The sequence below is a fragment of the Schistocerca piceifrons genome, chromosome 8 (assembly GCF_021461385.2).
Source record: "Schistocerca piceifrons isolate TAMUIC-IGC-003096 chromosome 8, iqSchPice1.1, whole genome shotgun sequence".
In the NCBI taxonomy this organism is placed as follows: Eukaryota; Metazoa; Arthropoda; class Insecta; order Orthoptera; family Acrididae; genus Schistocerca; species Schistocerca piceifrons.
This window is the reverse complement of record NC_060145.1, coordinates 35,550,723-35,562,204: the sequence shown is the minus strand read 5'-3', so window position 1 is coordinate 35,562,204 and position 11,482 is coordinate 35,550,723. Positions and strand designations below refer to the sequence as shown.

Here is an 11,482-nt window from a genome sequence, read left to right as displayed (position 1 = left end):
GCCCGTTTTCAGTTACACTTCAATTGAGCAGACGTCTTAATGCAAGTGTTAAACATTTTAGAAGGAATCCAGTGTCTGATACCCTCGAATATCCATATTTGTCTCAGCTTCTAACTTAACTTCTTGGACTTTTCAAACCCTTTAACAAATGTAAAAAGGAATAGCAAACATAACTCCAGTTTTAAAAATCTAAAAATATTGTATGTTGATAAACATCTTCTCTTCCAGACATGGCTCTCACGGAGGTTGTCAAGGGCCCACCCTTCATAATTAAAGCTGTCACACTGGTGAGTTTTCTTCGACCATCAATGTTCAGAATGCTACTTCCGAAAATGATGATTAGTTTTAACAAGTAAAACTAAAAATTAACAACGAAGGCTACATGTTACATTAATTACCAGTCGTAAACGAATCTACAGGCAAGTACTACACGTTTTATTTACGCTATCGACTGATATTACTATAAATATAGTGTACCTACCACTAGCGAACATTCACGTGTGAATTCGTTTAGGAGATATCCACGCTGTCAGTAACGTGCCAGTGTGTTCAACGTAAATCGTAAATGTAAGGTTTCAGCAACTCAAGTGTTGATAAAGAAAATTATTGTTTAGTTAACAGCTAGATACTAAAAGCTGTAATGTACTGCCTGAAAGCACTATGAAAACACTTTTCTTGACGCACTACACTGATTAAAAATATAGCTGTTTGTAGCCGTTAGTTCAAGTTAATTACAGGAGGTCCTAGGTTACGAGGTTATAAGCAATTTCTGGCTGTAAGGGCCTATTGCATGCCTGAAGTGGTGTACTTCTCCATAACTTTGCGATACGACCTGATGTGTCTTGCGAACTTTTGCCTGAATGCCTGTTTCCTTTACTTTCTCGCAAGCGGTTTCCCAGTTACCACCGAATACTACATTCCTAGTCAACAGCAACTTTGGGCGCTCATAGTTCACTTAATAATGAATCTGTTTCTCCCTGTTTATTACTTTCAACGAATGTCAACAGGGGCTGCAGTGGCCTAGAGGGTAGTGGGTTCGATTCCCGCCAACGGGTCCCAAGTTCAAATCCTGGGAAGGGGATTTTCATCGTTGCAGTCCACCCAGAACAGCTTCAGATCCACTCATCCTGCTGTCGGAATGAATACCAGAGGCCTTTTCCATGTGAAGAGTACGGACAGTCCAGGGACTCACCAACAACCAACCCTACTCCTACTGCCACGGCGTACAGAAAGGAAATGTATTCAAGTGGAGTCTGCCCGATAGGTCGGATACGGGTGTGCCCCACAGGAAACAAAAATGAACTTCTTCGCTGCAGTTAGCGTATAATAATGACGCAGCCATTGCACAGAACTGGTATCACATACTGTGGCCTCTAGTGCGATCTACCTGTTTGAGCTACTGAACGACAGTTTTCTATTCGTAAATATTTTTTCTCTCTTTCCCGAAGTTAGAAATCATCAGGCGAAAGGCGTGCTTGTGGCTAAAAGTGAAGCCTCTAGAGGCTCTTTGTGCATTGCTTTAGATACCTCAAGTCGTGTTCATTACGGTTATCTCCAAGTAAACGTTTGTACCCAAACGCATTGAATTGGTGCATAACTTCATAGAGTTTTTCCATAAGGTTTGTAACCACAACAGATGCACATAACAGACACTGTCGTCATAAATAATACATACTCCTTTACTCTTCACAACAGTCTACCAGCGCTGGGTAACTTTTCGATTCCGCGGTTGTAGACGTCATGTGGTTTCAAGGTGAAACCATGTTCGGAGCTCATATTCATCTGTAAAGGAAGTTCCTTGAAGGTTGTTTGTTGTAACCGCGACAGGAACGGTCGCGGGGGTCGCCGCTAACGAAAGCGCAGTGGGACCGAATGGGAGCGGCCCGCGAACAAACAAGACTGACGAACGAGAACTGAAGGACAAGCACGACGACAGACAACCGAGCAAGACACCGAGATCAACAACAAAGTATTAAGCAACGGGGTCACAAGAGATAACCTCACGAAATCAAAAACAACGTCCGCTCGTAAACGGGGAGTAAGGACACGCAACGTAAACACTATGTCTGTAAGCGAGATATCAACCGACTCAACGCGAATACCAGACTGACTCGCTGAGTTTTTTTTCCTTTATTGTATTTGGATTCCCCCTGAAGAGGGCGGGCTAGCAGCAGCTTATTACGCTGCTCTGCAGCCTACAGACTTTTTAAAACGTAAGAAGAAGATAAGAAACAATAAACGCAGGCGAGAAAACGCTGACTGAAATTATAAAACAGCGGAAAATTGCTGAAAGTTAAAACATAAAGCAAAGGGTTGGCAAAGCTAATAAAATATACAGGAAGCAGAGAGGGAACATAGTAGACAGACAATTAAAAAACATGGCGACAGTCTGGTTTCTGTTCGCAAGAGATATAAAAATCACACCCAGCGACAGTATGATGTCCGTTCGCAACACTTCGGAGAAGACACACAACACTGAACACTCACTGTAAACACTGTACTAAAATGTCGGCACAAAGATAACACACAACACACCATAGCCGAGAGCAGATGGGGGTGGGGGACCTGGATAGTTGGGGGGGGGGGGGGAGGAAAACAAGGAGGGAGGAGAGGAAAAACGAAAGGTGGGGGAACCAAAGGAGGGAGAGGACTCATAAGGGGGGAGGGGCAGGGCAGACGCGACAGGGAATGGGAAAAGGCAGAGGAGGGAAATGCAAAAGGACTCAGGGGAGAGAAGGGGGCAGAGATAGGCTAGGTGGGGAAAAAAGAGGATGGAAGGGGGGAGAGGGAGCCCAGGAAAAGGACAGAGGAAAGGAGAGGAGGTGAGGATCAGAGGTGATAGGAGGGATAAATGGAGGGAGAGAGTGTATCATCTGGGAGGGGGAGTTGATGGAAGCCACCTTGGGAAAGGAGATGGTGTAGAGATGGAGGGTAGGGGGGACACAACAGTGAAGACATCATAGGGAGTGGGGATGGGAGAGGAGAGGAGCAAGTAGAGGGTGAAGGGGATCAAGACAGTGGGAGGTGTAGAGGATGTGGATATGTTCGAGGAATAGGAGCAGATGGGGGAAAGGAATGAGGTCATAGAGGATCCGCGTGCGGGACGGGAGGCGTATACGGAAGGCGAGGCAGAGTGCATGATGCTCAACGATCTGGAGGGACTTACAGAATTTGGGGAGGGGGGGGGCAGATATCCAGGTGGGACTGGCATAACAGAGGATGGGACAGATTAAGGATTTGTAGGTGTGGATGATGGTAGAGGGGTGCAACCCCCATGTCCAGACAGAGAGGAGTTTGAGGAGTCGGAGGCAGTTGTGGGCTTTGGATTGGATGGAGTGGAGATGAGGGAACCAGGTGAGGTGACGGTCAATGGTGAGGCCAAGGTAGGTGAGGGTGGGGGTGAGGCGGGCAGGACAGGTTCAGACGGTAAGGGAGAAATCCAGGAGACGGAAGGAGCGAGTGGTACGACCTGATGATTGCCTGGGTCTTGGAAGGATTGATTTTCAGGAGCCACTGGATACACCATGCAGCAAAAAGGTCAAGGTGATTCTGGAGAAGGCGTTGGGACCGTTGGAGGGTAGGAGCGAGGGCGAGGAATGCGGTGTGATTGGCATATTGCAAGAGGTGTACTGGAGGGGGTGGTTGGGGCATATCTGGCGTGTACAGGTGGTAGAGGAGAGGGGAGAGGACAGAGCCCTGGGGCACACCTGCAGAGGGATAGAAGGTGTGGGAATTGGCATTATGGATGATAACATAGGAGGGGTGGCGGGAGAGGAAGGAGGCTATCAGACGGATGTAGTTGACAGGAAGGGCGTAGGTTCAAATGGCTCTGAGCACTATGGGACTCAACATCTTAGGTCATAAGTCCCCTAGAACTTAGAATTACTTAAACCTAACTAACCTAAGGACATCATACACACCCATGCCCGAGGCAGGATTCGAACCTGCGACCGTAACAGTCCCGCAGTTCCGGACTGCAGCGTCAGAACCGCACGGCCACCGCGGCCGGCGAAGGGCGTAGGTTTGGAGTTTAAGCAGGAGACCGGGATGCCAGACACGGTCATAGGCCTTTTCGAGGTCAAGGGAGACAAAAATGGCGGAGTGATGGGAGTTAAGCTGGAGGGAGAGGAGATGAGTGAGGCGGAGGAGTTGGTCATCGGCAGAGAAGAAAGGTCGAAAGCCACACTGGGTGCCGAGGAGGAGGTGGTTTTGGTGGAGGTGGTTATGGATACGCCAGGTAAGGATGGATTCCAAGAGCTTGTTGAACACCGATGTGAGACAGATAGGACGATAGGAAGAGGCATCAGATGGAGGCTTGTTGGGTTTGGAGAACATCAGGATACGGGAGGTTTTCCACAGGTCGGGATAGAAGCCAGTGGCAAGGATGACATTGTGGAGGGTGGCAAGGACTTAAAGGAACGAGGGAGGGCAGTGTTTGAGGTGGCGGTAGGTAATGCAGTCGTGGCCGGGAGCAGTGTTGCGTTTAGTGCGGAGTGTGAGTGTCCTGTAGAGTGATGGGAATGTTAAGTTCAGATGGTGGTCTCGCTGAGTGAGAGGTAGCCGCCTAAATACACGACAGGGTATGTCGCTATTGGCCACTGGGATCACGTGCTCCGCAGTTGCGCTGTCACGTTAGTCTCGGGCCAGGAGCTCGCGCAGCAACGGCTTACGGTGCGACTGCTGCAGAGACCTCTAGTGGTCATCGAGTTTCGAGCCGTATGGAGCAGATTCGAAACCAATGGCGCTTGGTACTAGATTGTTCAATAGAGAGTGGGAAAGGTGAAAATGTGAGGGCGCAAGATCAGGTGAATAAGGTGGGTGCGGAATGACTTCCCAACCAAAGAACAGTGTTTTTCTGAGTCTAGCTGAATGCAGGCGGTCTTTATCGTGGAGTAGCATCACTTCGAGCAGTATTACAGGCCGTTGTTATTGGACTGCATCTACAAGACGTCTCAGTTGCTGACAGTAAATTTCAGCAGTGATGGTTACACCTCGGCGAAGAAATTCATAGTACGCCACGCAGTCGCTGTTCCATCAGATCCATGATATTATCTTTTGTCTGCGCAAGCAGGTCTTTATTCGTGCAATTGCTGCTTTATTTGGGCTCAACCATACCTTTCTTTTCCCATGTTAGCATTAAGACACCATTTCTCGTCACCAGTAATGATACAGGACAGTAATGGTTGGTGTTGATCATAAGTCAATTGACGATAAGCAAGCAAAACACATACGGCCACACGCTGATTTTTGTGATTTTGGCTTAGAGCATGCGGTACCCATACACCGGATTTATTAATCTTCCCCAGGTCACACGATGATGGAATCATCAGAGATCATCAGATTCTCTAGTTCTCGAGTACACTGACGTGGATCATTGCGGATTAACATGTTTAAACGATTTCATCCGACCGGGAAGATCTTCCTGAATGTCGAGAGTCACTAAAGTCAGGAAGATCCTCCTCAAAACTTGAAAACCGTTTTGTTGCCGTGCTCTGTCCAGTGACATTGTCCCCGTACATGGCGCAAATATTTCTGGCTGTCTCCACTGCTCTCATCCCTCTACTGAAATCAGGCAGAAAAATATGTCAGAAATTTTCCGGTTTATCCATTTGGCACTCCATTTTCTAGCGTCCACAGCTCCACTCACTGTCTCCAAATGAGAAAGTGACAACATGTACACCCAAATAGCAGTGAACTACAAACAAAAAATAACAATTGATAAATGAACCCACAGACCCATAGCAATCGGAATACCAAAAATACAAAACAAAAACCCTACGAACGTATGCACCAAACTAATTCGAGCTGTACAGCGACGATGCAACAGTGTTTGACAGTTAGTCGGTGGACCCTAAGAACATTAAATTTGATTATAGTGTGACATTTATAGGAGCAATATTTATCGCAACAGTGGGATCAGGTCGAAATGTTTGTCAAGGTATTCCTCCAGCAGTCGGTATCTTGGTATGGAGTTGTGGGGTACATATACATATGCACTCGATAAACCATGTTTACGTATGTAGGTGGTGGAGGGTACCACTACGATTTCCCTATTCCAATCACGAATGGCGTGAGGGGTGAACCAGTATCGCTAAGCCTCCGTATGAGATCGAATTTCTCTTCGTGCCGATTTTGGGAGATTCATGTGAGAGGAAGTTGTAGAATTTAGGAACACGTGTCATGGTGGAATATAATGACTTTTCTGGAGACTAGAAATCTACTCTGTAGGAATCATCATGGGTTTCGAAAAAGACGATCGTGTGAAAGCCGGCTTGCGCTATTCGTCTACGGGACTCAGAGGGCCAGAGACACGGGTTCCCAGGTAGATGCCGTGTTTCTTGACTTCCGCAAGGCGTTTAATACAGTTCCCCACAGTCGTTTAATGAACAAAGTAAGAGCATATGGACTATCAGACCAATCGTGTCATTGGATTGAAGAGTTCCTAAATAACAGGACACAGCATGTCATTCTCAATGGAGAGAAGTCTTCCGAAGTAAGAGTGATTTCAGGTGTGCCGCAGGGGAATGTCGTAGGAACGTTGATATATGACCTTGTGGATAACATCGGAAGCTCACTGAGGCTCTTTGCGGATGATGCTGTAGTATATCGAGAGGTTGTATCAACGGAAAATTGTACTGAAATGCAGGAGGATCTGCAACGAACTGACGCATGGTGCAGGGAATGGCAATTGAATCTCGATGTAGACAAGTGTAATGTTTTGCGAATACATAGAAAGAAAGATCCTTTATCATTTAGCTACAATATAGCAGGTCAGCAACTGGAAGCAGTTAATTCCGTATATTATTTGGGAGTAGGCATTAGGAGTGGTCTAAAATGGAATGACCATATAAAATTAATAGTCGCTAAAGCAGATGCCAGACCGAGATTCATTGGAAGAATCCGAAGGAAATGCAGTCCGAAAACAAAGGAAGTAGGTTACAGTGCACTTGTTCGCCGACTGCTTGAATACTGCTCACCGGTGTGGGATCCGTACCAGATAGGTCAGATAGAAGAGATAGAGAATATTCAACGGAGAACAGCGGGCTTCGTCACAGGATCATTTAGAAATCGCGAAAGCGTTACTGAGATGATAGACTCCAGTGGAAGACTCTGCAAGAGAGACGCTCAGTAGCTCGGTACGGGCTTTTGTTGAAGTTTCGAGAACATACCTTCCTACGTATATCTCGCGAAGAGACCATGAGGATAAAATCACAGAGATTAGAGCCCACACAGAGGCATACCGACAATCTTTCTTTCCACCAACAATGCGAGACTGGAATAGAAGGGCGAACCGATAGAGGTACTCAAGGTACCCTCCGCCACACACCGTCAGGTGGCTTGCAGAGTATAGATGTAGATGTATATGTAGATGTAACGCGACCCGCCAGGAATCCCTTTTCTGTGGTGTCCTCTTCATCAAAGACTACCACTTGCAACCAACGTCTTCAATTATGTGTATGGATATATTCTGATCTCTGCCTTCACGTAAAGTTGCTACTCTCTACAACTCCCTTTCGTGCCATGGAGGTTATACCGCGGTTATTCTCTGAACCCTCCACAGATTTCGTACCATCCTGACCCTTCTGCTTCTCAGCGTTTCTTTCCTCGCCGATTCTGTGGGGAACCTCCTCTTTTCTGATCTTATCCCTTTACATAATTTTCAACATTTTTCAGTAGCACCACATCGTAACCCTTTGTCTTCTCATCCAGTTTCTCCACAGCCCATGATTCACTTCCGTTCGATGCTGCGCCCCAATCGTACCTTTACAGTAAAATCTTTCTCTAATTAAGTATAATGTTTAACACTACTAGACATCTTTTACAATCCCTTTAATACACTGTCCAGTCATATTAATGTAACCACCTGCCAAAAGCCTGAATAACCAATTTTTCAGCGTGGACCGATGCGATAGCTGCAGGAAGAGAGAGTCATTGGGGTTCTGGAAGGAGCGGACGTCTACATCTACATCTACATCTACATATACATACATGCTCCTCAATCCACCATATCGTGCGTGGCGGAGGGTACCTCATACCACAACTAGCATCTTCTCTCCCTATCCACTCCACAAACAGAACGAGAGAAAAATGACATCCTATATGCCTCTGTACGAGCCCTAATATCTCTTATCTTATCTTTGTGGTCTGGCCGCGAAATATAATTTGGCAGCAGCAAAATTGTTTTTGCAGTGAGCCTCAAATGCTGGTTCTTTAAATTTCCTCAGTAGCGATTCACGAAAACAACGCCTCCTTTCCTCTAGAGACTGCCACCCGAGTTCCTGAAGCATTTCCGTAACACTCGCGTGATGATCAAACCTACCAGTAACAAATCTATCAGCCCGTCTCTGAATTGCTTCTATGTCCTCCCTCAATCCCACCTGATAGGGATCCCAAACGCTCGAGCAGTACTCCATAACAGGTCGTATTAGTGTTTTATAAGCGGTCTCCTTTACAGATGAACTACATCTTCCCAAAATTCTACCAATGAACCGAAGACGACTATCCGCCTTCCCCACAACTGCCATTACATGCTTGTCCCACTTCATATCGCTCTGCAATGTTACGCCCAAATATTTAATCGACGTGACTGTGTCAAGCGCTACACAACTAATGGAGTATTCAAACATTACGGCCTTCTTTTTCATATTCATCTGCATTAATTTACATTTATCTATATTTAGAGTTATCTGCCATTCTTTACACCAATCACAAATCCTGTCCAAGTCATCTTGCATCCTCCTACAGTCACTCAACGACGACACCTTCCCGTACACCACAGCATCATCAACAAATAGCCGCACATTGCTATCAACCCTATCCAAAAGATCATTTATGTAGAGAGAAAACAACAGCGGACATACCACAGTTCCCTGGGGCACTCCAGATGATACCCTCACCTGCGATGAACACTCACCATTGAGACAACGTACTGGGTTCTATTACTTAAGAAGTCTTCGAGCCACTCACATATTTGGGAACCTATCCCATATGCTCGTACCTTAGTTAGGAGTCTGCAGTGGGGCACCGAGTCAAACGCTTTCCGGAAGTCAAGGAATATGGCATCCGTCTGATATCCTTCATCCATTGTTCGGAAGATATCATGTGAAAAAAGGACGAGTTGTGTTTCGCAGGAGCGATGCTTTCTAAAGCCGTGCTGATGTATGGACAGCAACTTCTCTGTCTCAAGGAAATTCATTATATTCGAACTGAGAATATGTTCGAGAATCCTGCAACAAACCGATGTTAAGGATATTGGTCTGTAATTTTGAGGATCCGTCCTTCTGCCCTTCTTATATACATGCATCACCTGTGAATGTGGAGCCAGGCCGATTCCAGTACCGTGGGCAGTTCTGCTAGGTTTCTCGGCTAAGAACCATGGCCGAAACTCACCGATCCAGCTGGTCCCACATGTTCTCGATTAGGTATGAATTCGGGAAGTTTAGTGGCGAGGGGAGTACGGTAAACCCATCCTCTTTCTCTGTGAGCTGTGTGACACATTGCATTGTCCTGCTGGCAGATGCCATCGTGCCGAGGAAACACAAACTGCATGTAGAACTGGGCATTGTCTACAAAGATAGATGCACAATTCCGTTGATCCTTTGTGTCTTCCAGAATTGGGAAAGCACCCAGATAATGCACGAAAACATTACCCAGACCGTAAGGCATGCAGTGTGCCTGCTTTCGGACGTTTCGCGCCATACACGCCAATGGCCATCCATCTGATGGAACATAAAATGTGATTCATGTGGAAAAGCCACCTTTTGCCACTTGTTGGAAGGCCGGCTCAGTAACGCTGTGTAAATTCCAACCTTCGTCGCCAGCATGGTTGCATGAACCAGCTACCTGTGTCGGAGGCCCATACGCACGAATGAACAGTCGTTGAGGAGACACTGTTGCTAGCCTCTTGGTTAGTCTTGGCCGACAGTTGCTGAACAGTTCCACATCTATTCGCCCGTAAACATTTCCGCAGGCGTCGTTCCCCCATTTCATCCTTGGCCCATAGTGCACCGCAGCTGCATTGGTGATGGTTTTGGATGCCACCATTTTCCCATCATCGGTATTCTTTAACCACGGTGGCGCGCGAACAGTTTACAAACTTAACCGTTCCGAAAATGTTTCCACCCTCGTTTCGAAAGCCAATGATCATGCCCTTTTAAACACCAGACAAATCGCATTACAGCAACGACTACCCTGTTTTTGTGTCCCTCTGACACGCTTTATACAGGGTGAAAAGTATTTAAACCGACAAACTCTGGGAGGTTGTACGGGACATCAAAACAAATATTTTTTTCCCTAATGTCATTTTTTTCCTATGAGGAGCATTTAAACCGGGAGAGGGAGATTTCTCTGGCGGCAAATTAATTAAATCAACAAACATTTTTCCATTTTTTTATGACCAAGAGACAACACATTAACACAACCCAATTTCAATTACAGTAGATTTTCAAAAATTCCTCCATTGATACGTAAACAAAGGTTACACCGTCGAATCATTTTCTGTCTGACACGGGAAAAAACCCCAGGAGTATCCTGAATTGTTCCTGTTGCTGCTACTATCTGGGCAACCAGATCCTCTTCTGATGCAACAGGAGTTGCGTAAGCAAGGTTGCGCATCTCTCCCCACACAAAAAAGTCCAGAGGGGACATATCTGGGGATCGAGCAGGCCATGGTACAGGACCACCTCTGCCAATCCACGTTTCTGGGAACCGTCGGTCCAGGAATCGACGCACACGACTACTGAAATGTGCTGGCGCCCCGTCATGTTGGAACCACATGCGTTGTCTTGGAGGGAGCGGGACGTCTTCCCGCAATTCTGGCAATGCTCTGGCGAGAAAATTGTAATAGTGCCTGCCATTTAATGGCCTAGGTAGCAGATACGGCCCAATTAAACAGTCCACAGTAACACCGACCCACACATTAACGAAGAACCGCACTTGATGAGCGCTTGTAACTGTGGCATATGGGTTATCCTCACTCCAAACATGCGAATTGTGCATGTTGAAGACTCCATCACGCCCGAACATTCCTTCATCAGTAAACAACACAGAGGATGGAAATGTAGGATGTATTTCACACTGCTCCCGGTACCACTGAGAAAGCCGTGGTTTGGGTGGATAACCAACTGGTTCCAGGTTGTGGACACGCTGTTAGTGAAATGGACATAACAATTGCTCTCGAAGGACTGTTCTTACAATCGTCTGATTCATCCCCGTGTTACGTGCAGTTGCACGAGTGCTGTTGAAGGATCCCGCTCCACATACTGCAAGACTGGTTTCTCAAATTGCAGCGTTCTTACCGTACGACGGCGTCCCTGTCCAGGTAATCTGCCAAATGACCCGGTCTCACGCAGACGTTGGTACACAGCAGTAAAGGTCGTATGATGCGGGATACGGCGATTAGGATATTTTTGTTGATAAACTTGCTGTGCAGCTCGTCCGTTGTGGTGCGCTACGTAGTAAGCACCAACCGCATCAGTGTACT

General features: G+C 46.6%; 1 protein-coding gene across 1 annotated transcript in view; it reads left to right on the top strand.

Annotated features, from left to right (window-relative positions):
• Window positions 1-230: 230 nt before the first annotated feature.
• The window catches only part of LOC124711547, a 44,350-nt gene continuing 33,098 nt past the window's right edge, over window positions 231-11,482 (top strand). The window contains exon 1 of the mRNA XM_047241683.1: window positions 231-287. Within this exon, the coding sequence (XP_047097639.1) occupies window positions 231-287 (57 nt within the window). The remainder of the gene's footprint in view (window positions 288-11,482) is intronic.